Source organism: Mesocricetus auratus, unplaced genomic scaffold (assembly GCF_017639785.1).
Source record: "Mesocricetus auratus isolate SY011 unplaced genomic scaffold, BCM_Maur_2.0 Super-Scaffold_4256, whole genome shotgun sequence".
In the NCBI taxonomy this organism is placed as follows: domain Eukaryota; kingdom Metazoa; phylum Chordata; class Mammalia; order Rodentia; family Cricetidae; genus Mesocricetus; species Mesocricetus auratus.
In genome coordinates, this window is record NW_024429182.1 from 53,712,786 (window position 1) to 53,736,909 (window position 24,124).

Here is a 24,124-nt window from a genome sequence, read left to right on the forward strand (position 1 = left end):
CAGCCATGTGTGGTGTCGTGCCCTCTCCCCCCTGGGGCTGGGCCAGCACCCCCCACCCCCCAGCCCTGCCCCACCCCGTCTACTCACTCCCAGGGCGTTTCTTTGACGATTTTTGAATGTGATTTTCAAGAGTGGAAAATGAGAATATGCGTTTTTATAAAAAATGGTGCCTGACTCCTCACTGTCTGACTCTTTGTACCTGGTGACCACTTTTCAGTCACTTCTGTCTGGGGCCTGAGATGGGAGGATCTTAGTAACCCATCTTTCCCACCCTGGAGGGGTAGATTCTTCTGCCCACCTCCCAAATAAACCCATGGAGTGGCCAGTGGTCCATATCAGCTGCCATGTTTGGAATGGCTGGGGACATAATGACCTTATAAGTTCCCCCTGCATGTCAATCACTGTGTCAATCCCCACTCCCTCTCAGCACACGTTCTTCTCATCATACTGCAACTTCTGGCCCTTTGGCTGTGTCTGGCATTGGCCTGTCTTGTGGCCTCAATGTGCAACCTCTGTTGGGGTCACTGGGCTTGAGGGGTGCCCCAACATCAATCCTGTCTCCTGAGAATGAACTTCTTTCTCGTGTGTCCTTGCTCCGGGTCTTTGGAACTAGTGACAGAACAGGAAGCACCCCCGCCCCACCCTGTCTGATGCCGGGATGGGGTGCACAGAGGAGGAGATAGTTCTAGGGAAGATACTGTGTGGTCTTGGATGAAATGGCCTTTGAGCTGGGCCTCCAGCATTGGAGTGGTCTTTGGTGGAAATGTTTCTAAGACCAGGAAGGGTCAGGCACTTATGAGTGTCTCAGTCAGCAAAATACAAAGGAAGAAACCAGGCCTTGGGACCCTGAAAGGCCAGCCTTAACTCAGCACAGGCCCAGAATACTCAGTGACTGCAGCTTGAAGATATGAACAAACTGAGAGGCTGAACTTGCTTGGCTCTGGGTGGTTAGCAGTGGCTAGTCTCGAACTCACTGTATGGCCGCACATGGCCTTGAACTCCTTCCTCATCTCCTGCTTCCACTTCACACATACTGGGATTACACATGCTTTCACGTCTGGCAAGTTCTCAAGTTTCCGGGCAGGCTGAGTTCATGAGAACTAACTCTAAAACAAATAGTTGGGCACTGCAAGAAGTAAGGCGATAGGATCATTGCTTTTATCCAGGGAAGATGATCTTGTAATGGTGACAGTGAAAGAGGCCAGAGAGGAGAAAATGGCTGAGCAGTTAATAGGCCAAGCCAAGCTTAAGGATGAGAAGTAGGTGGTCAAACCTGAAGCATATTAGGAAGGCCATGATGTTATTCAAGAGGTAAGGTAGAGCTGGGTATGGTGACACACCCCTTTAATCCCAGCACTTGGGTGGCAGAGGCAGATGAATGTGAGTTTGAGTCCAGTCTGGTCTATATAGTAAGTTCCAGGCCAGCCAAAGCTACATAACGAGACCCTGTCTCAAAAGACCAACCAGCACTCACAGGGACAGAAGCAGGTGGATCTCTGTTCTTTCAAGACCAGCCTGGTCTTCAGAGCGAGTTCCAGGACTGACTCCATGGCTACTGGGAAACCCTGTCTCAAAAAACAAAAACAAAAAACAACAAAAAGGTAAGATAGCCCAGAGCACAGGTGGCTTGGGAGAAAGTAAAGGCATTTGGATTTGTCTTTTGACACCCTAAGGGGCAACATGGAGTACCTACGACCAGAGATGTTCTAGAGGTAACATCAGGGTGTCAGTAGGAGAATGAACAGATAAGCTGTCAGCCAGGAGAGGCCTCCATGGGTGTCAAGCTGGGAAAAGAGGGTCACTGTCAGAGAAATAAGGGCTGGTGGAGAAATGCTCAAGGTTCAGAGTGGAGAGGAGGGGGGGACAGGACAGTCCTGACAAAAGCAGAGGCCAGCAGAGCCTAACCGTAGAGCTCTGGACATTCAAAGGCTTTGAGTTCCTCCCTAAGTCCAGACATCACGGATGACCTGACTGCACCATAGATCCCAGAGAGCCATAAGCCACCTGATTACAGGGAGAAAGGGAGTAAAGATGGCAATCAGGCTGCAGGACTAAGGACACCCTAGAACAGGAAGGGAGCCTCAGTTGATGGTCATCACACTGTTAACACATAGGGAGACAGGGCCAGCAAAATGGCTCATCTGATAAAGGCACTTGCTGCCCAGCCTGACAACTGGAGTTCAATGAGTGGATAGTTAATCAAATGTAAATTTTTTAAATGGAGAAACAGACCAGTGGGTCGGTTTTGGGAAGTGGCTTACAGTCTTTTTAAGACCAGGACCAGAGAACTCATAATAGGACTGAAGAGAACCAGGGGCCGAAACTAAGATGACTGCCTTGCACCCTAGTTCCTGTGTGGGTGGAAGTGGTGGCCTTCTTTTGAAACTCTCCTTCCTTCCCTATTGACAGTAAAATGCGCTTCTGCAAAAGGGACCCACGTGGTGGCAGTGCATGCCATGGCCAATTTCCCACCAAGAAAGCCTGTGTTCTCCAACCCCAGCATTCCTATTCCTGACTCCAGTGTTGTTGGAGGGCTCCCCCGCTCATGGTGTGATTCTTCCAGGCATCAGGCAGACCCTTGGGAAAGAGGTTTTGAATGATCAGCGTTAAGAGGCTGCTACTGGGTATTCATGTCCAGAAACTAAGCGCCTTGCCTGGCAGGGATGAAGTCAAAACTTAGCATCTCACCCGCACACAAAAGGCCAGTCGGTGCCGGTGAAAACCAGGAGTGGGTTGGGTGGAAGGACACATGGTATGGGCAAGGGTCTGGGCCCGCTACATATGTAGGTCTTGGAGCCCAATCCCGGCTCCACCAAGCCTCCCCGCTCCCCTCCCAGCCCTTCCCTCTCCAGACCGCTAGGAAGGGGGTCTGCCCGGGGCATGGGGCGCCCCCTGCGGGCACGGGTAGATACAGCTAAGCCCCGCCCTCCGGAACGCCCTCTACCAACCCTGGCGGGTTCGAAACTAGATTCCGGCTGTTCCAGGGGCACGTGTGGTTGTCCTGGAGACTGGACAACACCCCCCCCATCTCCGCCCGCCCCCAGCGCTCAGGCCTGCAATGGTTGCCATGGCTGCGGGAGGCGAGGGGGCGCGGAGTCTGAAGCCACGCCCTGCCCCCGTGTAGCCCCGCCCCCATCCCTCGCCCCGCCCTCCCTGCCGCCCTCGCTGTTGCTGCTGCGGCTGCTGCTAAGGGGGTCCGCGGGGCTGTGGCCAGTTGCAGCTGAGGTGCGGCTCGGAGCGAAGGCACCGGGGCAGTGCCAGACGCAGGCCAAGAAGGGCTGGGTCATACACTCGGGATGCGGCGCTGAGGCCCAGCATGGCCGGCTTGGGCCCCACCTTCCCGCTGCACCGGCTAGTCTGGGCGAACCGGCACCGCGAACTGGAGGCCGCGTTGCACAGCCACCAGGTGAGGCCTCCCGCAGTGGATCCGGTTGGTCCCCCTGCCGAGGTGCGGAATCCATCCTGCAGCCCACTTGCCCGTGCTCTGCTCTGCAACTGCATCCTGATTCCTTAGTTCAGCCCTGTCTGAAGCCCAGGTCACCTGCCCTTTAGCTGCATTTTCCTGTGCTGGGCCTAGCTCTGCTCTCTGCCCACTTCGTATTGCATTAAGCTCCGTATTCACCCTCCATCTCTAAGCTAAATTGAGGACAAGAACCTTGCTCTTGGTCCTCAAGCCAATCCATACTTTTGACATCCCTCACTAGACCCTGCCGCTAGGCCTCCAACTCAGGAGAAATGTGGAGACCTTTGCCGTTGGCTCTCACTGCCCCCCTTTACCCCGGCCCCCTCCAGCCCACATAGGCCACCCTCTGTCTTGTCACTGACCCGGTTACTCTCGCTTATTCCCATAGTAACTCTAGCTCTTTTCAATCCAGTGACCTCCTTGCTTTGGCTCTCTCTTTCCTTGTGTTGAGTGTCCCATCTCCCTCAGCACGACATCGAACAGGAGGATCCTCGAGGGCGGACCCCCCTGCAGCTGGCTGTGTCCTTGGGGAACCTGGAGTCTGTGAGAGTCCTCCTTCGACATAATGCCAACGTGGGCAGAGAGAGCCACCAGGGCTGGGCAGGTACTATGCAGGGCAGAGGTGGGTATGGATGGGGTGGAGTGGTCAAGCCTGGTCACTAAGAGGGCTTTGTTTCCAGTCCTGCAGGAGGCAGTCAGCACCGGAGACCCTGAGATGGTGCAGTTGGTACTCCAGTATCGGGACTTCCAGAGGGCCACACAGAGGTTGGCTGGCATTCCAGAACTACTCAACAAACTCCGTCAGGTATGGTAGGGTACAAGAAGCGATCAGTAAGGAAGTGGGGTATCATAGCATGGGCCACCCTGGTCCCTGTGACAGGCCTGGCATTTGAAGAGTAAGTGCCTAGGCTGTGCAGTATGTTTTCCTACCATCTATGCCTTTACCTGTGCCAAAGGATGCAAGAAATAGAGGATTCCAGTTCCATGAGACTGGGTCTTTGGAAGGAAAACATTCACCAGCACTAAGGGTTACTGATGCCAGGAATCTCTGGGACATAATGATAGGCCTTAGGCCTCCTAGAGAAGGTAAATTTCCAGAGGGTGACTGGGTAGAGATGGCCTGGACCCTGGGACAAAAGCACAGCTGTGCCTGGCAGGGTCCTTGTGTCCCCTTTACAGATAAGGACTCAGAGACACAGATAAGACAGAGCCCCTTGGAGGCCCCATAGTGGCCTATGGGTCATGTTGACTGGCCCTAGACCACCAGCGCTTATAGCTTCTTTATGTGTAGATCATTTTAGGGTCTACTTGGGCCCTCTCCTTAGCAGGATTTGATTGGAGTGGGAGTATAGCTGGGCAGCACAGTTTGTAGGCTCCCAAAGAGTAATGGTAGACAGTGAGCCAGCCCCAAGGCCTGCTAGCCTATGACACCAGGCCATAGTCCCTAACAGGCAGTTTTGATGTCTCTCAGGCCCCTGATTTCTACGTGGAAATGAAGTGGGAGTTCACCAGCTGGGGTGAGTTGGGAACAATTGACTGTTAAGCTTTGGAGCGGGCTATTTGGGGAAGATTCCCAATGACTTTGAGACTCCTTGCAGTACCCCTTGTATCCAAGATGTGCCCGAGCGATGTGTACCGTGTGTGGAAGCGGGGTGAGAGCCTGCGGGTGGACACTAGTCTCTTGGGCTTTGAGCACATGACTTGGCAGCGTGGCCGAAGGAGCTTCATCTTCAGAGGTCAGGGTGAGCTCTGGGGCACTTGCTGCGGGGACATGTGTGCTGGCACCCTTAGATTCTGCTGTGACCTTCTGTCTTCACTTTCTGGACGTGGAGACTGAAGCCAAGGGTAGAGGGTGATCCAGGGGCTGAGGGCATATCTACTTAGCAGCAGGTAGCTCACTGGTGGGGCCTGGCACTGATGTGTTCCCCTCCTGTGACTCCCTGTGGCTGACAGAGGCAGGAGCCTTGGTGATGGAAGTGGACCATGACCGGCAGGTGGTGCACACAGAGACACTAGGCCCAACTCTGCAGGAACCAGAGGCTCTGCTGGCCGCCATGCGGCCCAGTGAGGAACATGTGGCCAGCCGTCTCACCTCTCCTATTGTCTCCACCCGCCTGGACACGCGAAATGTGGCCTTTGAGAGGTCAGTTGGGGCCTGGCTCACCATGGGTGGGGATGGAGGAGAGACAGAGAAACACATTTTTTAATTAATTTATGTATTTATCTACTGGTTTTTCCAGACAGGGTTTCTCTGTATGTCTTTGGCTGTCCTGGACCTCACTCTGTAGACCCGGCTGGCCTTGAACTCACAGAGATCCTCCTGCCTCTGCCTCCTGAGTGCTGGCCTTAAAGATGTGCACCACCACTGCCTGGCTGAAACACACATTTCTTTTTTTTTTTTTTTTTTTGGTTTTTCCAGACAAGGTTTCTCTGTGGCTTTGGGGGCTGTCCTGGAACTCACTTTGTAGACCAGGCTGGCCTCAAACTCACAGAGATCCGCCTGCCTCTGCCTCCCAAGTGCTGGGATTAAAGGCGTGCGCCACCAACGCCCGGCGAAACACACATTTCTTTTTTTTTTTTTTAAAGATTTATTTATTTATTACATATACAGTGTTCTGCCTATATGCCAGAAGAGGACACCGGATTGAATTGTAGATGGTTGTGGGCCACCATGTGGTTGCTGGGAATTGAACTCAGGACCCCTGGGAGAGCAGTCAGTGCTCTTAACCTCTGAGCCGTCTCTCCAGCCCGAAACACACATTTCTTAAAAGTTAGGGTTTCACTGTGTAGCCCAGGCTGGTCTTGAACTAGAGACCCTCCTACCTCAAATCCTGAGTACTGGGATTATAGGCATGTGTTACCACAGCCAGTGTAAACCACCCTTAATAAAAGCAGAACTATCCTTAAGATTCCTCACACCCATGGGAAACTGATCCCTTCACGAGAAGTTGCTTAGATTGGGGTACAGGGACTACTATAGTTTTTATTAATAAACATATGCCATTACCACAGTCAATCTTTTTTTTTTTTTGGTTTTTTGAGACAGGTTTTCTCTGTGGCTTTGGAGGCTGTCCTGAAACTCACTTTGCAGACCAGGCTGGCCTCGAACTCACAGAGATCCGCCTGCCTCTGCCTCCCAAGTGCTGGGATTAAAGGCGTGCACCACCAACGCCCGGCCACAGTCAATCTTTTAAAGTTTTTATTATCTCAAGAAGTAACTCAGGGCTGGGGAGATGGCTCAGTGGTTAAGAGCACTGACTGCTCTTCCAGAGGACCCAGGTCCAATTTCCAGCACCCACATGCAGCTTACAACTGTCTGTAACTCCAGTTCCAGGGGATCCAACACCCTCATGCAGATATACATGCAGGCAAAACACCAATGTACATGAAATAAAATAAATTTAAAAAAAAAAGTAACTCAGGCTGGAGAGATGGCTCAGAGATTAAGAGCACTGGCTGCTCTTCCAGAAGTCCTGAGTTCAATTTCTGGCAATCACATGGTGGTTCACAACCACCTATGAGATCTGGTGCAGGCAGAACATTGTATACATAATAAATAAATAGAATAAAAAGTAACTCTAGCTGCAATCTCTCGTCACTCAGCCCCAGGTATCCAGTAATCTACTCTCACTATTTGCACATGAATGGAATTTGAACATATATTGCATTTTGTGCACTGATTTCTTTTACTTTATGATGTTTTTAAAGCCCATCCAAGCTGCAGCATGTAACTCTTCATTACTTTCTTATTCTTTTTGAGTCAGGTTTCTCTGTGTAGCCCTAGCTGTCCTGGAACTCACTCTGTAGACCAAGCTGGCTTCAAATTCAGAAATCTGTGAGCTGTCCAGCGTGGGCACTGAGGGTGAAACACAATTGATCTTCTTGCCTCAGTCTCCTAAGTACCTGGGGCTCATAGGTGCACACCACACTACACCTGCTCAGATTGTAATATAATTTTATTAGTGTTTAAAAATTAGATCTATGTGTTTTATTTAATGTGAGAGCATTTCGACTACATGTACGTATGTGTACCACATATGTGCCTAAGTACCCATGGAGGTCAGAGGAGGGTACTGGTCCCCTGGAACTGCAATTAGGGATGGTTGTGAGCTACCATGTGGTGCTGGGAATGGAACCTGGGTCCTCTGGAAGAGCAATGTGTGCTTATAACCACTAAGCCGTCTCTCCAGTCCCTCATCTTTAAAGTTGGGCTTTGTTCATTGTGAATATAAAAATACAATTCTGGCCAGGCGTTGGTGGCGCACGCCTTTAATCCCAGCACTCGGGAGGCAGAGGCAGGCGGATCTCTGTGAGTTCGAGGCCAGGCTAGACCAACAGCCTCCAAAACAATACAGAGAAACCCTGTCTCGAAAAACCAAAAAAAAAAAAAAAGACTTTATTTGTATGAGTGTTTCTTCGCATATATGTGTGTGTACCATGTGTGTACACTGCCTGAGGAGGCCTGAAGGAGATATCAGATCCCTTGGAGCTGAAGTAACAGGCATGTGTGAGCTGACTGTTATGGGTACCGGCTTCAAATTCTGGTCCTGTAGTAGAGCAGGAAGTGCCCTTATCACTGAGCCATCTATCCAGACCCAATACTTTAATGATAAAAAATTGTATCTATAATTACAGTTTTTCATGTTTTTTTTTCAATGTAAATGTCTTCATTTCTTTTGTTTGCCTGTGTTTTCCAACTAGGACTTCCAGTATAGTGTTAATTAAAAGTGGCAAAAGCCTCGATGTCTCAGCCTGAAAATAAAATCAGTCTCATCATCATCTAATGTAATTATGAGGTTTTGGGAATACTCTTTATCAAATGAAGAAGTTTCCTTCTATTTCTAATTTGTTGAGTGTTTTCTTTGGGGGGGGTTGGTTGATTATTTATTTAATTTATTTTTTGAGACAGGGTTTTTCCATAGCTTTGGAACCTGTCCTGGAACACACTCTGTAGACCAGGGCTGGTCTTGACCTCACAGAGATCTACCTGTCTCTGCCCCGAATGCTGTCACCACCGCCTGGCTTTTTGTTAGATTTTGTTGGCTAATAATGCTGAGGATTTTGTTTATATGTTTGAACGAAATATTGTTCTGTAACCAGCCTCCTTGCCTCCCTTACTGCTTGTTTGTTCTCTGTCTTCTTCTGTGCTGGTGTTCGAACCCTGGGCTTCCATGTGCACCGCGCAAGCACTCTGAGCTATGCCAGAGTTTGCAGTCTCCTTTTCATGTCTTTGTCTGGTTTTGATACGTTGGCAAAATTTGATAGTATGAGTTGAAAACTATTAACCTCATCATCATTTTGTAGAAGAGTTGGTAAATACCTGACACTAATTCTTTAAATGGTTGGTAGAATTCCACGGTGAAGCCATTCAATCCTGTGCTTTTTCTCTGGCAGATGATGGTGAAGAGAAAAAGAATTATCTCCTCCCTTGCCATGGCCACCTTATTTATAGTATTTCTTCTTATGTCAATTTCAGCAGTTTGGGCCTCACAAGGAATTTGCCCATTCCATCTAAATGACTATTGTTATATTTTTGTGTGTATGTGTGCACACGCAGGAGCTAGAGGCAGGTGGATCTATGTGAGTTCAAGACCAGCCTGGTCTAAAGAGTGAGTTCCAGGACAGCCTGTCTCAACTTGGAAGATTCCCCATGGAGGGCCTCATCCTCCCTGGGGAGTGGAGGGGGGATGGGGTGGGGGTTGGGGGATGTGGGGGAGGGGGGAAGGGTGAGGGAGTGGGATTGGCATGTCAAACAAGCTTGTTTCTTTCTTTCTTTTTTTTTTTGTTTTGTTTTACGAGACAGGGTTTCTCTATTGTTTTGGAGGCTGTCGTCCAGCCCTTCCTCAAACTCACAGAGATCCGCCTGCCTCTGCCTCCCGAGTGCTGGGATTAAAGGCATATGCCACCAACGCCTGGTAAGCAAGCTTGTTTCTAATTTAAATTTTAAAAAAAGATAAAAAGCCAGGCATTGGTGGCGCATACCTTTAATCCCAGCACTAGGGAGGCAGAGGCAGGCGGATCTCTGTGAGTTCGAGACCAGCCTGGTCTACCAGGACAGGCTCCAAAGCCACAGAGAAACTCTGTCTCGAAAAACAAAACAAAAAAGACAAAACAAAACAAAAAAGACAAAAAAAAAAAAAAGACCCTGTCTCAAACAAGAAGAAACAAACCATCATCCCAGATATCTTACCATCTCAATAATAAATGCTTCTGCATTCATACACAGCCTTTAACTGAGCCCCAACACATTATCATACCTAATAAAATAATTACTTTTGCATCCCTGGTCCTTGGCCCTTGTGCAAATCTTCTAGCTGTCCAGGCCCCTCCATGAGTCACTGTGGGCCAAGAACCTTAGCAGTTGAGTAGTCAGGACCACCAGCTAGGTGAAGGGGCTTTTGTTGTGTCCGGGGCAGGAGAGGGTACGTGTCCTCACTGTTCTTGTCTGGTCTGTTGCAGGAACAAATGTGGTATCTGGGGATGGCGGTCGGAGAAGATGGAGACCGTTAGTGGCTACGAGGCCAAGGCAAGAGGGGCTGCTGGGCCAGGGGCCTTGGGGATAGCCTTGTGGGACCTGGGGGTGAGCTCCTTCACCCCCTCCATGCTTTGGAGGGAGAGGTGGAATTGTTTTTTGGCTGCCAGAAGCCTAATCAACCAAAGTGACTTTCTATGGCCCCTGCTGACTCCTCCCTAGGCTCTGAGCTGAAATAATGGTTGGTTTATATTTTGTGACTCCTGGGATTCAGACCCTGCCCCCTGCTCTCCTGTGGGTCTCTGGGAACAGGACAGCTTGGTCCTGGGCTGGTGAGGCTGCATCTGAAGAACAGATTCTGAACCCTGAGTCCCTCATGTCCCCCCATCCTCAGGTGTACAGCGCCACCAATGTGGAGCTGGTGACACGTACCAGAACCGAGCATCTCTCTGATCAGGACAAGCTAAGGAGCAAAGGTAAACCCAGGTGCGACTGCCTGCTGCCCAGTCATCCTGTGGCCTGGGGCCAGGGCTCAACAAGCCCAGGCAGGGTGGGAGGCCTCCCTCTTCCTTCCAGAATCCTCTCCCACCCACCAGGAGAGTGCCAGGCAGAGAATGGTAGGACACAGGCTGCGGAGTTGCCCAAAGTTCCCTCATGGTCCCCACTACTTCTTGTCAGGGGGGAAGACTCCGTTCCAGTCCTTCCTGGGGATGGCTCAGCAGCACTCCTCCCACAGTGGGGTGAGCTTGACTGGGGAACGGTTGGGTCAAGACTGGGTGGATGGGGCACTTTCTGTTCATCCTAAGGGCTAAGTCCTGCCCTGGGGTCTACTCAGGCTCCAGTGCAGCAGGCCGCCAGCCCCACCAACCCCACAGCAATTTCCCCCGAGGAGTACTTTGACCCAAGCTTCAGCCTGGAATCAAGAAACATTGGCCGCCCCATTGAGATGTCCAGCAAAGTCCAGAGGTGAGGTTTGGGGGCAGTTTGGGGAATCCCACCAGAAGACCTTGAGCAGTGGCAGAGTCCTGTCATACATGGAGTGAGTGCATCATTGTGAGGGATCTGCTCACCTGGTAGGTTTTTCTCAGGACCAACTCCAGAGGGTGGGAGCCATGTCTTTCTTAGCCATGGTCTAAACTAGCATGTACGTGGGCCCATGGAGTTGGCCAAACCTTTGCTCCTTAGCTTGTCCTGATCAGAGAGACATCACCAATGTATTTGCTTGTTTGTCTGTTTTGGGCTAGAGAGGGTCCTACTTTGTAGCCCTGGCATGTAGCTCATTATGTAGCTCAGGCTGGCCTCCAACTCAAATCTGTCCAAGTGGTGGGATTACACCATTCCTGGCTTGTTTTCTTGATCAACTCAGTGAGCATGTGCCAGGGACCAGAGCATGACAGAGTGGGGAGGGCCCATAGCTGTCCAGTGGTTTATGTCACAAGGAAATAATCTTCCCTTCTGGGAGTCTGTTTTCTTCAGAAAAACAGTCAACCAGAATTACTCCGTGCAGCCTCACGTGTCTGCTCAGACACTGGTTGAAGATGGTGCTTTTGTGTTTGAGTGTCCAGTGCACAGTGCTGACCAGCTTTGGACAAAGACCAGGCTGTGTGGGGGGGTGGGCACAGGAGGAGGGGAGGGAAAGGGAGAGGGACCTCGTACTGACTTGTGAAGCAACCTTGTTTCTTATCTAAATTTAAAATGGAAAATAAAAAAAATATTAATATAAAAAAAAAAAAAAAAAAAAAAAAAAAAAGACCAGGCTGTGGACAAGGCCCAGAGATAAGCCCACAGGCTGGCTCCTGCCCCTCCTCATGCAGATCAAAAGATTGGCACAAAGCCATCATCACCAGATGGGCCAGGGGCTGAGTCAATAGGAGCTGAATGGGGAGAAGGGTACCACAAGCAGGTGACTAGAAAGGATGAGACATCAGAAGTCGCTGACCCGCTTCCTCTGGTCGGCCGGATAGGTTCAAGGCAACACTGTGGCTAAGTGAGGAGCACCCACTGTCCTTGGGTGACCAGGTGACACCCATCATTGACCTGATGGCCATCAGCAATGCTCATTTTGCCAAACTTCGGGATTTCATCACTCTACGCCTCCCACCAGGCTTCCCTGTCAAGATTGGTGAGAAGGCAACCAAGGGGCAACCAGAACTTGGGCATGACGCTCTCCTCGGGCTTGGGGTTACTGCAGGGGGCAAGCAGCTCAAACCTGGCTCCTCTCCTCTCAGAGATTCCCCTCTTCCACGTGCTCAACGCCAGAATCACCTTCAGTAACCTGTGTGGCTGTGATGAGCCTGTGAGCTCAGTGTGGGTCCCAGCTGCCAGTCCTGCCTTTTCTGCTCCAGGTATGGCTATAGCAACAGGAGAGCCAGGTGACTGTACAGCTGTCTGATCAGCCTTGGGACTGAATGTGACGCCTCTGTTTCCCTGCCCAGGAAGCCCTTTTCCATGTGAGGTGGACCCCACTGTGTTCGAGGTACCTGAGGGGTACAGTGTGCTGGGTGCTGAACGCAGCGAGCCCCTTCGAGATGAGGATGATGACCTGCTGCAGTTTGCCATCCAGCAGAGCCTGCTTGAGGCGGGCACAGAGGCAGAGCAGGTGGGATGCAAGGGGAAGGTGGGTCATGACCTCTGCAGCCACAGGCCTGAGGTGACACCTCTGGGCTCTGGCTGCTGCTGCAGGTGACTGTGTGGGAAGCCCTGACCAACACACGGCCTGGCATTCTCCCTCCTCCCCAAATCACGGTGTTTGAAGAGCAGCTTCAGCTGGAGCAGTGAGTCCCCCAAGAACTGTGCCGGTGCTTGGCTGACTGTGGGAGGGGAAGCAGGCAGTTCTGATCTGAGGGCTCCACACCTTCACAAGGTGGAATGAATGCTGCTCACCACAAGGAGCAGGGTGGGCCAAAGGAGTTTTGCTTGTTTCTCTCCCTGACATCCTGTCCCTCACAATTCCATGCTTTTTTTTTTTTTTTTTTTTTTTTTTTTTGGTTTTACGAGACAGGGTTTCTCTGTATTGTTTTGGAGGCTGTCGGTCCAGCCTGGCCTCGAACTCAAAGAGATCCGCCTGCCTCTGCCTCCCGAGTGCTGGGATTAAAGGCGTGCGCTACCACCGCCCGGCATAATTCCATGCTCTTGGCCTCTCCAAGACTTCTCATTGGTCTGTTCTTCCCTCAACCCTTGCCCTGAAGGGCCCTCCAGGAAAGCCTACAGCTATCCACAGAGTCCAGGGATTCAGAATCTCCTCAGAGGACACCTCTATCCCCTGCACCCCCAAGCTTCGAGGAGCAGCTTCGCCTGGCTCTGGAGTTGTCTTCAAGGGAGCAGGAGGAGCAGGAGCGACGCGGTCAGCAGGAGGAAGAAGACTTACAGCGGATCCTGCAGCTGTCACTTACAGAGCACTGAGTGGTCTGGCCCTGGAGAGGCTCTCCAGGGTCATTCCTGCTGCCTGGTTTTTGTTTATTTATTTATTTATTTATTTATTTATAAACTGTCTGCTGCTGAGCTTGGGGTCTAGGGTCCTGGAAGTAGGCTGGGAGAGGCCAGGATGGAAATAAAGAGACCATCAGCAGTAGGCTTACTGTCTTCCATGGGCTGGAACCAAGGGGATATTGGATGGAGGGACTATTGAAAGGTGGTTACCTCAGCTCTAGCTTTGGATCCTCTATTTCTACAGCTGTACAAGAAGGCCATCCCCTCACAGAGCAGGTGCTCAGGGGATTCTGAAATTCCCCTAAGTGCTACCTCACCTATCCCAATCCCAGGTGCCTGCCGCCCGGCTTGGTCTCCCCAGAACCTAGCCCATGTTCCTGTTGGGGGAGAGAAAGGCCGGGGGTTTCCTATTCTACCCACTGGAGAAAGCTCCTTCCCTCATCCCTGCAGCTTAGGCATAAGTTTCTACCCAGATTTAAATAGCTTCTGCCAGAGTGACTGAGTAAGCCATACCCTCACTCCCGTGTGCAGTAGCTGTGGGAGAGGCTCAGCCCTGACCTGTTCACTGCTGGAATGGACCTGATATGCCTATGGGCTTTGTAGGCTGTTGGTAAGACCCAAATTCATTTCCTCAGAAGCTTCCTGGTCTCCTAGATTTCCTCAGAATGGAGGAAAGAAGGCCACGCCAAAAGGAGAACAAGTTTGGAACAGGATGGTAGATTTAAGTCCAGTCGCTCCAGGCATGGTCAGAAATCTTTAATCCCAGCATTTGAGAGGCAGACACTGATGGATTTAAGCGAGTTCCAGGCCAGCCTGGTCCACAAAGTGAATTGCAGTCATGTCAGAGAAACATAGTGAGACCCTGTCTCAAAAAAAAAAAAAAAAGAAAAGAAAAACACAAAACAAAAGATCTGTTGTCCCTGCTCCTTCCTTCTCAGAAGCCTGAGCGTAAACCAGTGGAGGTCCATAGCTACTCAGGTGATTTTACTACATGTAACAAAGAGGGCTGGGTACCTTCTGTGGAATAGCGACCAAAACCGGGGGGGGGAGAAAGTGAACTCTGGGCCCCTCACCTGAGCCCCTCCCTAGACCCCACCCTCAACCCCGCCTCCAGCGTGGATGGGGCGGGGCGATCTGAGCGGAGATTGGAGGGGTGGGGCCGCGGTCACTCGGTGCGAGCTCTGTGAGGCCGGGCTGGGCACGAGTCGGGCCCTTTAAGGGCCGCTCCCGAGGAGGTGCCAAGCCCTAGTGACTCCAATCTCTTCTTCCTGGTCCTGCGAAGGCAGGGACTGATCGTAGGGCTGTGGGAGGGGTCGCGCCGGGCTCTTGTCCAGGTGACTCGGGCCTGGCCGTATGGCTCTGGTCACAGTGAATCGCTCGCCGCCGGCTAGTGGCCACTCCACGCCTGTGGAATCCACGGTGAGTTTAGCTTGGTCCTACCCTTTCGCAGTCGGCTGCCAGCTGGGCCTGAGGGAGCAAGCACACCCTGCCCCTGACAGCCGGCCTGGGAGTAGGTGGAGAGGGACCTAGAGTCTCACGTTCCAGGGCACTTGGGAGGTCCTGAGGCTCCCGGGAGCTCGACCTAGGTAGATGCGAAGTTCTGAGAGCCAACCCAATGTGCAGAGGCCTAGATCCCTCCCACACTCTGCAACCCCATGCCCTAGCCGCCCGGCTGCCCAGACATAGGCAGGGACTCCCCTGGGGCCTGTGGAGGTGAGCGGCTTCGGAGAGAGGAGGAGTTTTTGTTTGTTTGTTTTTTGGGGTTTTTTGTTTCGTTTTGTTTTTCCACCTAGCATTCCCCTGAGGGCAGAGGAGGAGAGGGTTTTGAGTGCTTCCTGTCCTGGGGGCTGATCTTTCACTTTGTCCCCGGGCTGCTTTCTCAGCAGGACCGAGTAGTCAGGCGCCGAAGCCGGCTCCAGCGCAGGTGAGTCCCTTCTCCGGATGCATGCTTCCTTTTAGCCTGTGGCCTGGCCGGTGCTATTGTGGATTCCAGGTGTCTTGCCTAGACCAAGGATTCATTGAAGTATTGTGATAAACTCATACTTAAGTGGGAGCCAGGTGCTGTGGGTGGAACAGGCTTGTGGAAGAACCAGAGGGGTTACCTTGGCCCTGGTCAGTGGATTATTTCACACATTACCTGGACCTTGGCTCAGGCCAGTGATCACAGGTCCAGGGGCAGGATGGGACCTGAAGACGTATAGGTGCCTAGACAAGTTTGGAGCACCTAAGCCCACCCAGAAAAGGGACACATCCCCAGATGTGAACCCAAGGCTGGCTGGCCCGCTGACCATTATCAGGGTCCTGGTTAAAAATCCAAACTGTGCCTCACTCCAGGCTCCAGGAGAGCTGACTCAGGAGAACAGGCCAGCAATCCATTTCAGCAGTCCCCCTGCTAAAGTTTGAAAACCCATGGCCAGAACCATTTCCCTGTCACTCTGCTAGGCAGAGTTTTGCAGTGCTCCGAGGAGCTGTCCTGGGACTTCAGGATGGAGGAGATGGTGATGATGCAGCTGAGGCTGACTCTGAGGCAGTGGAGGACCCCTTGGGTGAGAAGCAGCCCCCTGAGGACCAGACCGACAACAACGGGCAAGAATTCCAGAGTCCCTGGAAGCAAGTACAGAGGCAGCACCTGCACCTCATGGTGGAGCTGCTGAGGCCACAGGATGACATCCGCCTGGTAAGGGGCCTTGCAGAGTTTGTCTATTGAGGAGCAATGCTGTGAGACTAGGGGGCACCTAGGCAGTTGGAGGGGGATTGCCCAATCCCCGAGAACTCTGCAACTTCAGCTAGAGGCATCTTAGCAGGGCAAGGTCATGTCTGTCTCCAGAGGGCTGTGAAAAGACAAGGAGGTTTGTCATGTGTGAGTCAAGATGGGGGGTTACATGAGGGAGGTTTCTGTTAATCCACAGGAGGCCCCTGCTGATACTCGTGAGTTGCCCAGAGATGGACTCATACTCCCAGGGCTTGTGAAGCATGTTGGCAGCTAGTGTGCCAGCCAGGCACACAGCACCCACAGAGGGCTGGGGTCTACTGGAGCCTAAGAGCCAGCTCCTGAGAGAGTGTGGAGGCAGACACTTGCTGTTGGCAGCAAAGCATGAAAAACAAGATGCAGGCAAAGCCGGGAGAGCTGGGTTTAGAACAGGAATGATGTTCTTTTGTTTATTTGTTTCTATGTTCTTTGGTGTTTTGCCTGCATGTGTGTCTGTGTGAAGTGTCAGAAGCCCTGGAACTGCAGTGACAGACAGGTGTGACCTGCCACGTGGACACTAGGAATTGAGCTCCAGCCCTCTAGAGCAGCCAGTGCTCTTAACCACTAAGCCATCCCTCTAGTCCCCAGAAGTACTGTTCTAACCTGTAATAAGATAAAATCCAGCTGTGTGTTGGTGGCACACGCCTTTAATCCCAGCACTCAGGAGGCAGAGGCAGGCGGATCTCTGTGAGTTCGAGGCCAGCCTGGCCTACAGAGTGAGTTCCAGGACAGCCTCCAAAACAATACAGAGAAACCCTGTCTCGAAAAATCAAAAAAAAAATCCTTCTAGCATGTTTGAGGCCCTACATTCCTTTGGTAGAAGGCATATCTTAAATAAAATATTGGCGAGTGGCAGGGTTTTTAAAAAACCTCCTTGCAAGAATGGAGGGATGGCCCAGGGCTTGAGAGCTCTGATTGCTCTTCCAGAGAAATCAGGTTCAATTCTCAGCACCCACATGGTAGCTCACAACCATCCCTAACTCCAGTCCCAGGATAGCGGACACTCTTCTTGAATCTCTGGGTACCAGGCATGCATGTGGTGTGCAATACATGCAGACAAAGCATCCTTACAAATAAAATAATTAAAAAAAAAGATAAAACCTCGCTGGGCGATGGTGGAGCATGCCTTTAATCCCAGCACACGGGAGGCAGAGGCAGGTGATCTCTGTGTGTGAGTTCAAGACCAGCCTGGTCTACAAGAGCGAGTTCCAGGACAGCCTCCAAAAGCCACAGAGAAACCCTGCCTCAAAAAACCAAAAAAAAAAAAAAAAAAAAAAAAAAAAAAAAGATAAAACCTCTTTGCTAGGCAGAAACAAAAATGAGGCTGCCTCTAACAATGCTACCCTCCCCTCATATTGGGGGGTGAGGAGGTGGGGTTTCAAAACAAAGCTCTCTGTGTAACAGCGCTGGCTGTCCTGGAACTCACTTTGTAGACCAGACCTGCCTCTGCCTCCCGAGTGTTGGAATTAAAGACGTGCGCCACCAACACCAGGCTCTCCTCTCCTTTTCTTACACTCTCCATTTGAGGCTTTTAAAAAGTTTGTTGAGCCATAAATTTCAAAATTTGAGCATTGCTGTGTTCTCAAGTAGCCACTGATTTTCTGTCTGGGAGTTGGGGGGAACGGGGTAGCCAGGCACAAGGTGCATCTATGTGGGAGTGAAGAAGTAGAGCCAGGGTTCCTATGATTCCGGGCTTCTTCCATTTTCCCAGGCAGCCCAGCTGGAAGCAGCCCGGCCCCCACGACTCCGTTACCTGCTGGTAGTGTCCACAGGAGAGTGTCTGAGTCAGGAGACCATCCTTCTGGGGGTGGACTTTCCTGACAGCAGGTAGGAGCAGCGAGAAGAGGTTTGGGCACAGATGTGAGATGCCGAGGGACAATGGCTCTCCTGTTCTGTCAGCTCCCACAGTTGCACCCTGGGCCTGGTCTTGCCCCTCTGGAGTGATGCCCAGGTGTACCTGGACGGCGATGGGTAAGAGGTGGCATGGGGGGCAGGGGGAGCAGGAACTGAGGAACAGTGGAACTACAACTGAGGCTTACCCTTTTTTTACTGTATGATCTTGGGAAAGTCACCTAACTCTAGGCCTCAGCCTTCCCCAGTCTGACAAATGACCAGGTTCTCTGAGAGCCTGGTATTTGGTTCTACCCTCCCTGGGTCTCCTTCCTGCAGGGGCTTCAGTGTGACTTCTGGTGGTCAGAGCCGAATCTTCAAGCCAGTCTCCATCCAGACCATGTGGTAAGTGCTGCAGCAGTCTAGCCTTGGGCCAACCTCTTCTTGGGAGGTGGCCTCCAGGCCCAGGAGAGGGAACCAAGTAAGATGGTGAGAGTCTTAGCCTGTCTTTCTTGTCCCAGGGCCACGCTGCAGGTATTGCACCAGGCATGTGAGGCGGCTCTAGGCAGCAGCCTTGTGCCTGGTGGCAGTGCCCTTGTCTGGGCCATGCACTACCAGGAGAAACTGAACTCTGACCAGGGTTGCCTCAATGAGTGGATGGCCATGTCTGACCTGGAGTCCCTCCGACCACCTATTGCTGAGCCTGGACAGTCAGTGCTGGGGGCGGGGAGAGCGGGTGGTACCACAGTGAAGGGATGGCCTCTTACTGAAGGATCACTACCAGGGCCTCGGAGCAAGAGCAGATGGAACAGGCGATCCTGGCTGAGTTATGGCAGGTGTTGGATACCAGTGACCTAGAGAGTGTTACTTCCAAAGAGGTGGGCAGAGTGGCTGGGCCACCAGACTCACCTTTCTTTGGGGCCTTTCTCCCCTTACTTTCCTCCAGCCCTGAGGCATTCCCCAATCCCTGACTTTAGCTCTGTGTAGATGGGACAGGGTGCCATCTTCAGAGGCTTCACAGGTACAGGGACCTAAACTCCCTTCCCTTGCACCATGCCCATAGATCCGCCAGGCCCTGGAGCTGCGTCTGGGATGCCCTCTTCAGCAGTACCGTGACTTTATTGACAACCAGATGTTGCTGCTCATGGCCCAGCAAGACCGGGCCTCCCGCATCTTCCCCCACCTCTACTTGGTGAGTGCAGGCTGCTGGAGGTGGGGACAGATCACCCATGCAGCTGCTGTGACAGGTCCTGTAACTAGAGGCCAGCCACAGGAGCCCAGTGCTCTTCTGCTCCCACTCCACAGGGCTCCGAGTGGAATGCTGCCAATCTGGAGGAACTTCAGAGAAACAGGTAGGCTTCCCCAGCCTCAGGACTGCCCGTCATTCTCTCAGCCTCCTGTGGGGTAGCCTGGCCAGTTTCTGGAACCTTAGATCACCTCCAGCACTGCTATTTCTGCTTTTACCCAGTCCTGGGGATGTTGCACTCACTTAAGTGCTGAGGCCTCAATAGCATGGCCGTCTGCCCCACTAAGCACACACGAAGGTGCAGAGATGGAGTCTCTGAGACACGGGGTGATGGTGGGCACTTACCAAGCAGAAGAGGTTCCTGCCCACCTGGCCACCTCTTCAGGCATATGAAAATGCCTTCTTCTAGTAGGGATGTGGTTACCACTTCTGAAAGTAACCTGCCATCTCCCAGTGTGGGCTGGGAGACCTGCTGTAGCTGAGAGCCGCTTAACCTGAGCTTAGCTTGAAAGCTAACTGCAGTCTGAATGGTGGACAAGGGTTAGTGTTGACTCCTCATGAGCAAAACTCATCCCCAACAGAGTAAAACACTGTGCCCAAGGTCAGTCAGTCAGCGAATGGCTGGTTCAGTTCTTTTCCCTCTCCAAGTGTTGCCCCCCCTGACTTGGAACCAAGAACCAAACAGAAATGACCAGTGGGCTTGGTTCCTTTGCCACATCAGTCTGGTTTTGGACCCTCTGGTACAGGGTTAGCCACATCCTGAACATGGCCCGGGAGATTGACAACTTCTTCCCTGAGCGCTTCACCTATCACAACGTGCGTGTCTGGGATGAGGAATCAGCACAGCTGCTGCCCCACTGGAAGGGGACACACCGCTTCATTGAGCATGCCAGGTTGGCTCCTCCCAGCTTCTGCCACCACCTCAGCCCAATAGAACTGGCTAAGCCCAGACTTCCAGTGGAGACTGGTACCCTCCTCCTGCTCATCTTGCCTGTGGTTCTGTTCCCTTCATTGCCCTCTCTAGTCTCACTTTCTTTTCTCTGCTGGGTCCTAAGCCCTTACCTGCCCCTTCCCAGTCTCCAGGCTACTGGGGTTGAGGGAGAATGGACTGACCATATCCCACCTCCATAGAGCACAGGGCACTCGAGTGCTCGTCCACTGTAAGATGGGTGTCAGCCGCTCTGCTGCCACAGTGCTGGCCTACGCCATGAAACAGTATGGCTGGAGCCTGGAGCAAGCCCTGATCCATGTGCAGGAGCTCCGGCCCATCGTGCGCCCCAACCCTGGCTTCCTGCGCCAGCTACAGACCTACCAGGGCATTCTGACTGCCAGGTATAGGGGGAGGGGACAAGGGAAAAAAATGTGTATACTGGGGGGGTGTATACTGTGTCACTCAAAGCTGACTCACAGCTACCTCCTCACAGCCGGCAGAGCCACGTCTGGGAGCAGAAAGTGGGTGTGGTCTCCCCAGAGGAGCCCCTGGCACCTGAAGTTTCTACACCATTGCCACCTCTTCCACCAGAACCAGGAGGCAGTGGGGAGGTGACGGTTATAGGTTCTGAGGAAAGCCAGGAAGTCCCCAAAGAAGAGCTTGGGCTGAGGCCCCGCATCAACCTCCGAGGAGTTATGCGCTCCATCAGTCTCCTGGAGCCAGAGAGTACCCCGGAGGCTGGAGAGCTGCCAGAGGTGAGTCTGGGCTGCAGAGCCTGCCTGCAGGAGCCTTGCAGAAGAGGGTGTGGGAGCAGGCTCTGGCAGGCCCCTCACGGCGGGGTGTCATCCTTGCTTCCTCCACACTGACCGCTTTACACCTTTCTGTGCCAGGCAGCTCAAGACTGTCCTGAGTACCTGAGGATGGGGACCACCGTTGGGTTCCTCCTTTTATGCCAGGTCAGGCAAGAGCAGTGGTCACAGGGTCTAAGCAGTGGCAGGTCAGCCTCACAGACTGGTTCATTTCCTAAGGGCTTGACTCCTAGCTTTGGAGTGAGCATCTTCCCAGGGCCATGAGCTCTCCTGCCAGCTGATGGCTAGAAAAGCTGCCTGCACTGGAGATGATAGATAAGAGCATCCCTCAAGTTCCTCCTGTGCGCCGAGGAGCCACACAGCAAAGACCGAGCAGAGAAGACCTGTGTACTCACACACACCTACAAGTGGACAAACAAACATGCTCTGTGCTGAGAGTTGTTGGGCACAAGCTGGGACAGGAAGCTGGCCCTTGTGTGAGGAAGCCAGGCCCACCTGTGACATGAAGTCACATGGCTGACCCAAAAGAAGGAATCTGTGCAGGCAGAACTTCAGGTGCTGGGTATGGACCAATAGGGAGGAGTGGGATTAATGGTGGGTTATTGTCAACAGCAAGTGTCCTATGAGGCACCCGATACTGGTACCTACAGAGCCCTGGTACCTGTCAGGGTTCCAGCTGTGGCTCATGGGATTGATTGAATGTACGAAGGCAGAGGGGTGAGAGGCGGAGGTAGTTGAAGTCAGGCTCAGTGGACTAAGAAGGCTTCGAGGGTCCAGAAGAAAACTCAGGCAAGTACAGCCAAGGAGCAGGGGCTGGGTGCTGCTTTCCCGGGATGTGTGCACCTACTCCTTTCCTGGCTCTGAGCTCCCTGTGGCTCTTTTTCTTCCCCCACCCAGGTCTTCTCTTCCCATGAGTCTTCAGATAAAGAGCCTCTTCATCCCTTCCCTCAGCGTTCAGCAGCCAAAGGCGGTCGGCGGGTCCACAGGGGGCCTTGGCCTGCCCTGAAGTCTCGCCAGTCGGTGGTTGCCCTTCATAGTGCTGCCCTGGTGGCCAGCAGGACCCGGGCCTTCCAGGAGCAGGGGCAAGGGCAAGAGCAGGGGGAGGCTGGTATGCCTTCTACACCTAGGCTCCGGAAAGTGGTGAGGCAGGCCAGTGTAGATGACAGCAGAGAGGAGGGTGGGGCCTAAGCCTTTCTACCCTGTCCCCTAGACACTCTTCAGATAAGCGAGTGCCTTTGCACCTCTGGGCTTGCATACTCCTATAGCCAGCAGTCCCTAGACCTTTGTCACTTCCTGCATCCTGAGGTCTCAGGTAGTTCATGTCTACTTGTCAAGGGCTCAAGACATTTTCTACACAGGGTGCATGGGTAGAACCATTCACAGTGCCTTTAAGGGGAATGACACCCTAGTTTCATTTTCCACTCTCTCCCTAACACTTTATGGAATCAAACCCAGAAATTGTCAGGGCAGGTTTTCTGTTCCATGTCCCCCTCGCCCTCAACTTTTGGCCATTCTGTCTCGCTCCTCCCACCTCTCCTACTACAGTCCTATGGGCAGCTAGGCCAAGGTGCCAGGGGCCACAAGGGTAGATAGCACTTTCAGTCCCCAGCCCTACAGGCTCTGAGGGGGCTCAGAGCCCGCCCCTCACACAGCTGACCAGAATCTCTGCTGCTGCTGGGTTCTCCCATGGCCCTCACTGGGTCACGGGGCACCAGGCTAAACGAGTCTTCTTGTTTTTGAAGGTCTCTGACCAGTCATATAATATTCATAGTCATATAATATCTGGCTTTGTACTGAGAAATAAAAGACATTTTCATATTAAGTTTTTTTCCATTTGGTGACAAAGCCATCTATCTTTCAATCAGATCCTTCTCTGTTTACACACCACACTTAGCCTCTCCTACCCCTTCCAGCCTTCTCTTGTCTCTCAGGTGTCCTGTGACAGACCTGTTTTGGTTGAGTGGTGTGTTGGGGGAGGGGAAGAGGTAGCCAGTGCTATCTCCTTGTCTCTTGGGCTCAGCCTGGGTAAATGGTAGTCATCCTGCCCGTTAACAGGTGCAGGAAAACTAGCCCATATGGGGCACCAGGCTTGTGGTTCTGCTCAGACATCTAAAGGGAGTTAACTAAAGGGAGGAAGTAGGAATTGCTGCTGCCTACCTGAACAAGACCAAGCCTGTCCTAGGGCTGAACTTCCTTTGGGACATTTGATGCTAGTTCTTGAGGATGTTTGGATTCTAAGAATCACCTTCCAAGCTGGGTGCACCTTTAATTCCAACTCTTGGGAGGCAGAGGCAGGATGATCTCTATGAGTTCGAGGCCAACCCGGTCTACAGAGCAAGTTCTAGTACAGCTAGGATTACACAGAGAAACCCTGTCTCAGAAAACCAGAACCAAAAAGAAAAAGAAAGGAGGTCGTGCTTTTTTTTTTTTTTTTTTTTTTTTTTTTTGGTTTTTTCGAGACAGGGTTTCTCTGTGTAGTTTTGGAGGCTGTCCTGGCACTCGCTCTATAGACCAGGCTGGCCTCGAACTCACAGAGATCCGCCTGCCTCTGCCTCCCGAGTGCTGGGATTAAAGGCGTGCGCCACCAACGCCCAGCAGGAGGTCGTGCTTTTATCATTGTCCTTCCCCCCTAGTGTTTTATGACACTGTGACATACTACACTGGTTTGGGGTAAGTGTGTTCAGTACCAGAACTGACTCTAGACATGAGTATCACAGCATATCCAGTTTCATCAAAGTCTTTCCCAAACCCCTGGGGGATTCCCAGTCCTATCCTAACCCTAATGTGGAGAGCTCTGGGTTTGAAGACCTGAGTCTCAGCTCTGGTTTCATCACTTCCAAGTCATTGCACCCAGAGTCTGTTTCTTTTTGTAAAACAAAGGAAGCCTGGGAAGCCAGCCATAAGCACCCCACTGCAGGTTGCTTATAGCTAGAGCTCAGCTTCTGAGTGCTCTCTAGAATAAGAGTCATTTAAACCCATCTGGTGACATGCATGGGGTCAGAAAGGGGTAGGTACAGAGAAGCCAGCTCATTACTGACCCAAGGCACTGAGCAAATATGGGGCTGCTTTCTCTCCTGCAGCTAACTAGGAGTCACACCACACTGCAGAGGCTAGAGCTGAGGGCTGGTAAAATCAATAGTGTCAGGGGGACAGCCCTCTTCCTAATGCTAGCTCAGCTCCTTCTAAGCCTCTATT

General features: G+C 52.2%; 2 protein-coding genes across 7 annotated transcripts; both read left to right on the forward strand.

The window, feature by feature from the left end:
* The first annotated feature begins 3,136 nt into the window (after positions 1-3,136).
* Positions 3,137-13,503, forward strand: Ankrd13d (ankyrin repeat domain 13D). 4 transcript variants are annotated; one of them, XM_040750162.1, is made up of 15 exons: positions 3,139-3,406; positions 3,915-4,067; positions 4,144-4,268; positions 4,935-4,980; positions 5,062-5,205; positions 5,417-5,606; positions 9,923-9,989; positions 10,330-10,411; positions 10,614-10,675; positions 10,771-10,901; positions 11,900-12,057; positions 12,164-12,280; positions 12,371-12,534; positions 12,618-12,709; positions 13,124-13,503. In XM_040750162.1, exons 3-15 carry the CDS (start codon positions 4,179-4,181, stop codon positions 13,335-13,337), a joined length of 1,557 nt encoding a protein of 518 aa, XP_040606096.1. In that variant the 5' UTR covers positions 3,139-3,406; positions 3,915-4,067; positions 4,144-4,178; the 3' UTR covers positions 13,338-13,503. The 4 variants fall into 4 exon arrangements, with proteins under 4 accessions (XP_040606101.1, XP_021082691.1, XP_040606096.1 ...); XM_005064064.4 differs by having other exon boundaries at positions 3,170-3,406; positions 3,932-4,067; XM_021227032.2 differs by lacking the exon at positions 12,618-12,709 and having other exon boundaries at positions 3,138-3,406.
* Positions 13,504-14,503: 1,000 nt separating this feature from the next.
* On the forward strand, positions 14,504-22,751 carry Ssh3 (slingshot protein phosphatase 3). Of its 3 annotated transcripts, none has more exons than XM_013117395.3 (14): positions 14,504-14,783; positions 15,248-15,288; positions 15,807-16,041; positions 17,825-17,940; positions 18,013-18,084; positions 18,283-18,348; positions 18,465-18,653; positions 18,728-18,821; positions 19,007-19,135; positions 19,249-19,295; positions 19,936-20,082; positions 20,321-20,521; positions 20,614-20,875; positions 21,542-21,970. In XM_013117395.3, the coding sequence occupies exons 1-14, from the start codon at positions 14,718-14,720 to the stop codon at positions 21,626-21,628; spliced, it is 1,752 nt and encodes a 583-aa protein (XP_012972849.1). In that variant the 5' UTR covers positions 14,504-14,717; the 3' UTR covers positions 21,629-21,970. The 3 variants fall into 3 exon arrangements, with proteins under 3 accessions (XP_012972849.1, XP_005064123.1, XP_005064124.1); XM_005064066.4 differs by having other exon boundaries at positions 14,506-14,783; positions 21,827-22,751; XM_005064067.4 differs by having other exon boundaries at positions 14,506-14,783; positions 15,251-15,288; positions 21,827-22,751.
* Positions 22,752-24,124: the final 1,373 nt, after the last annotated feature.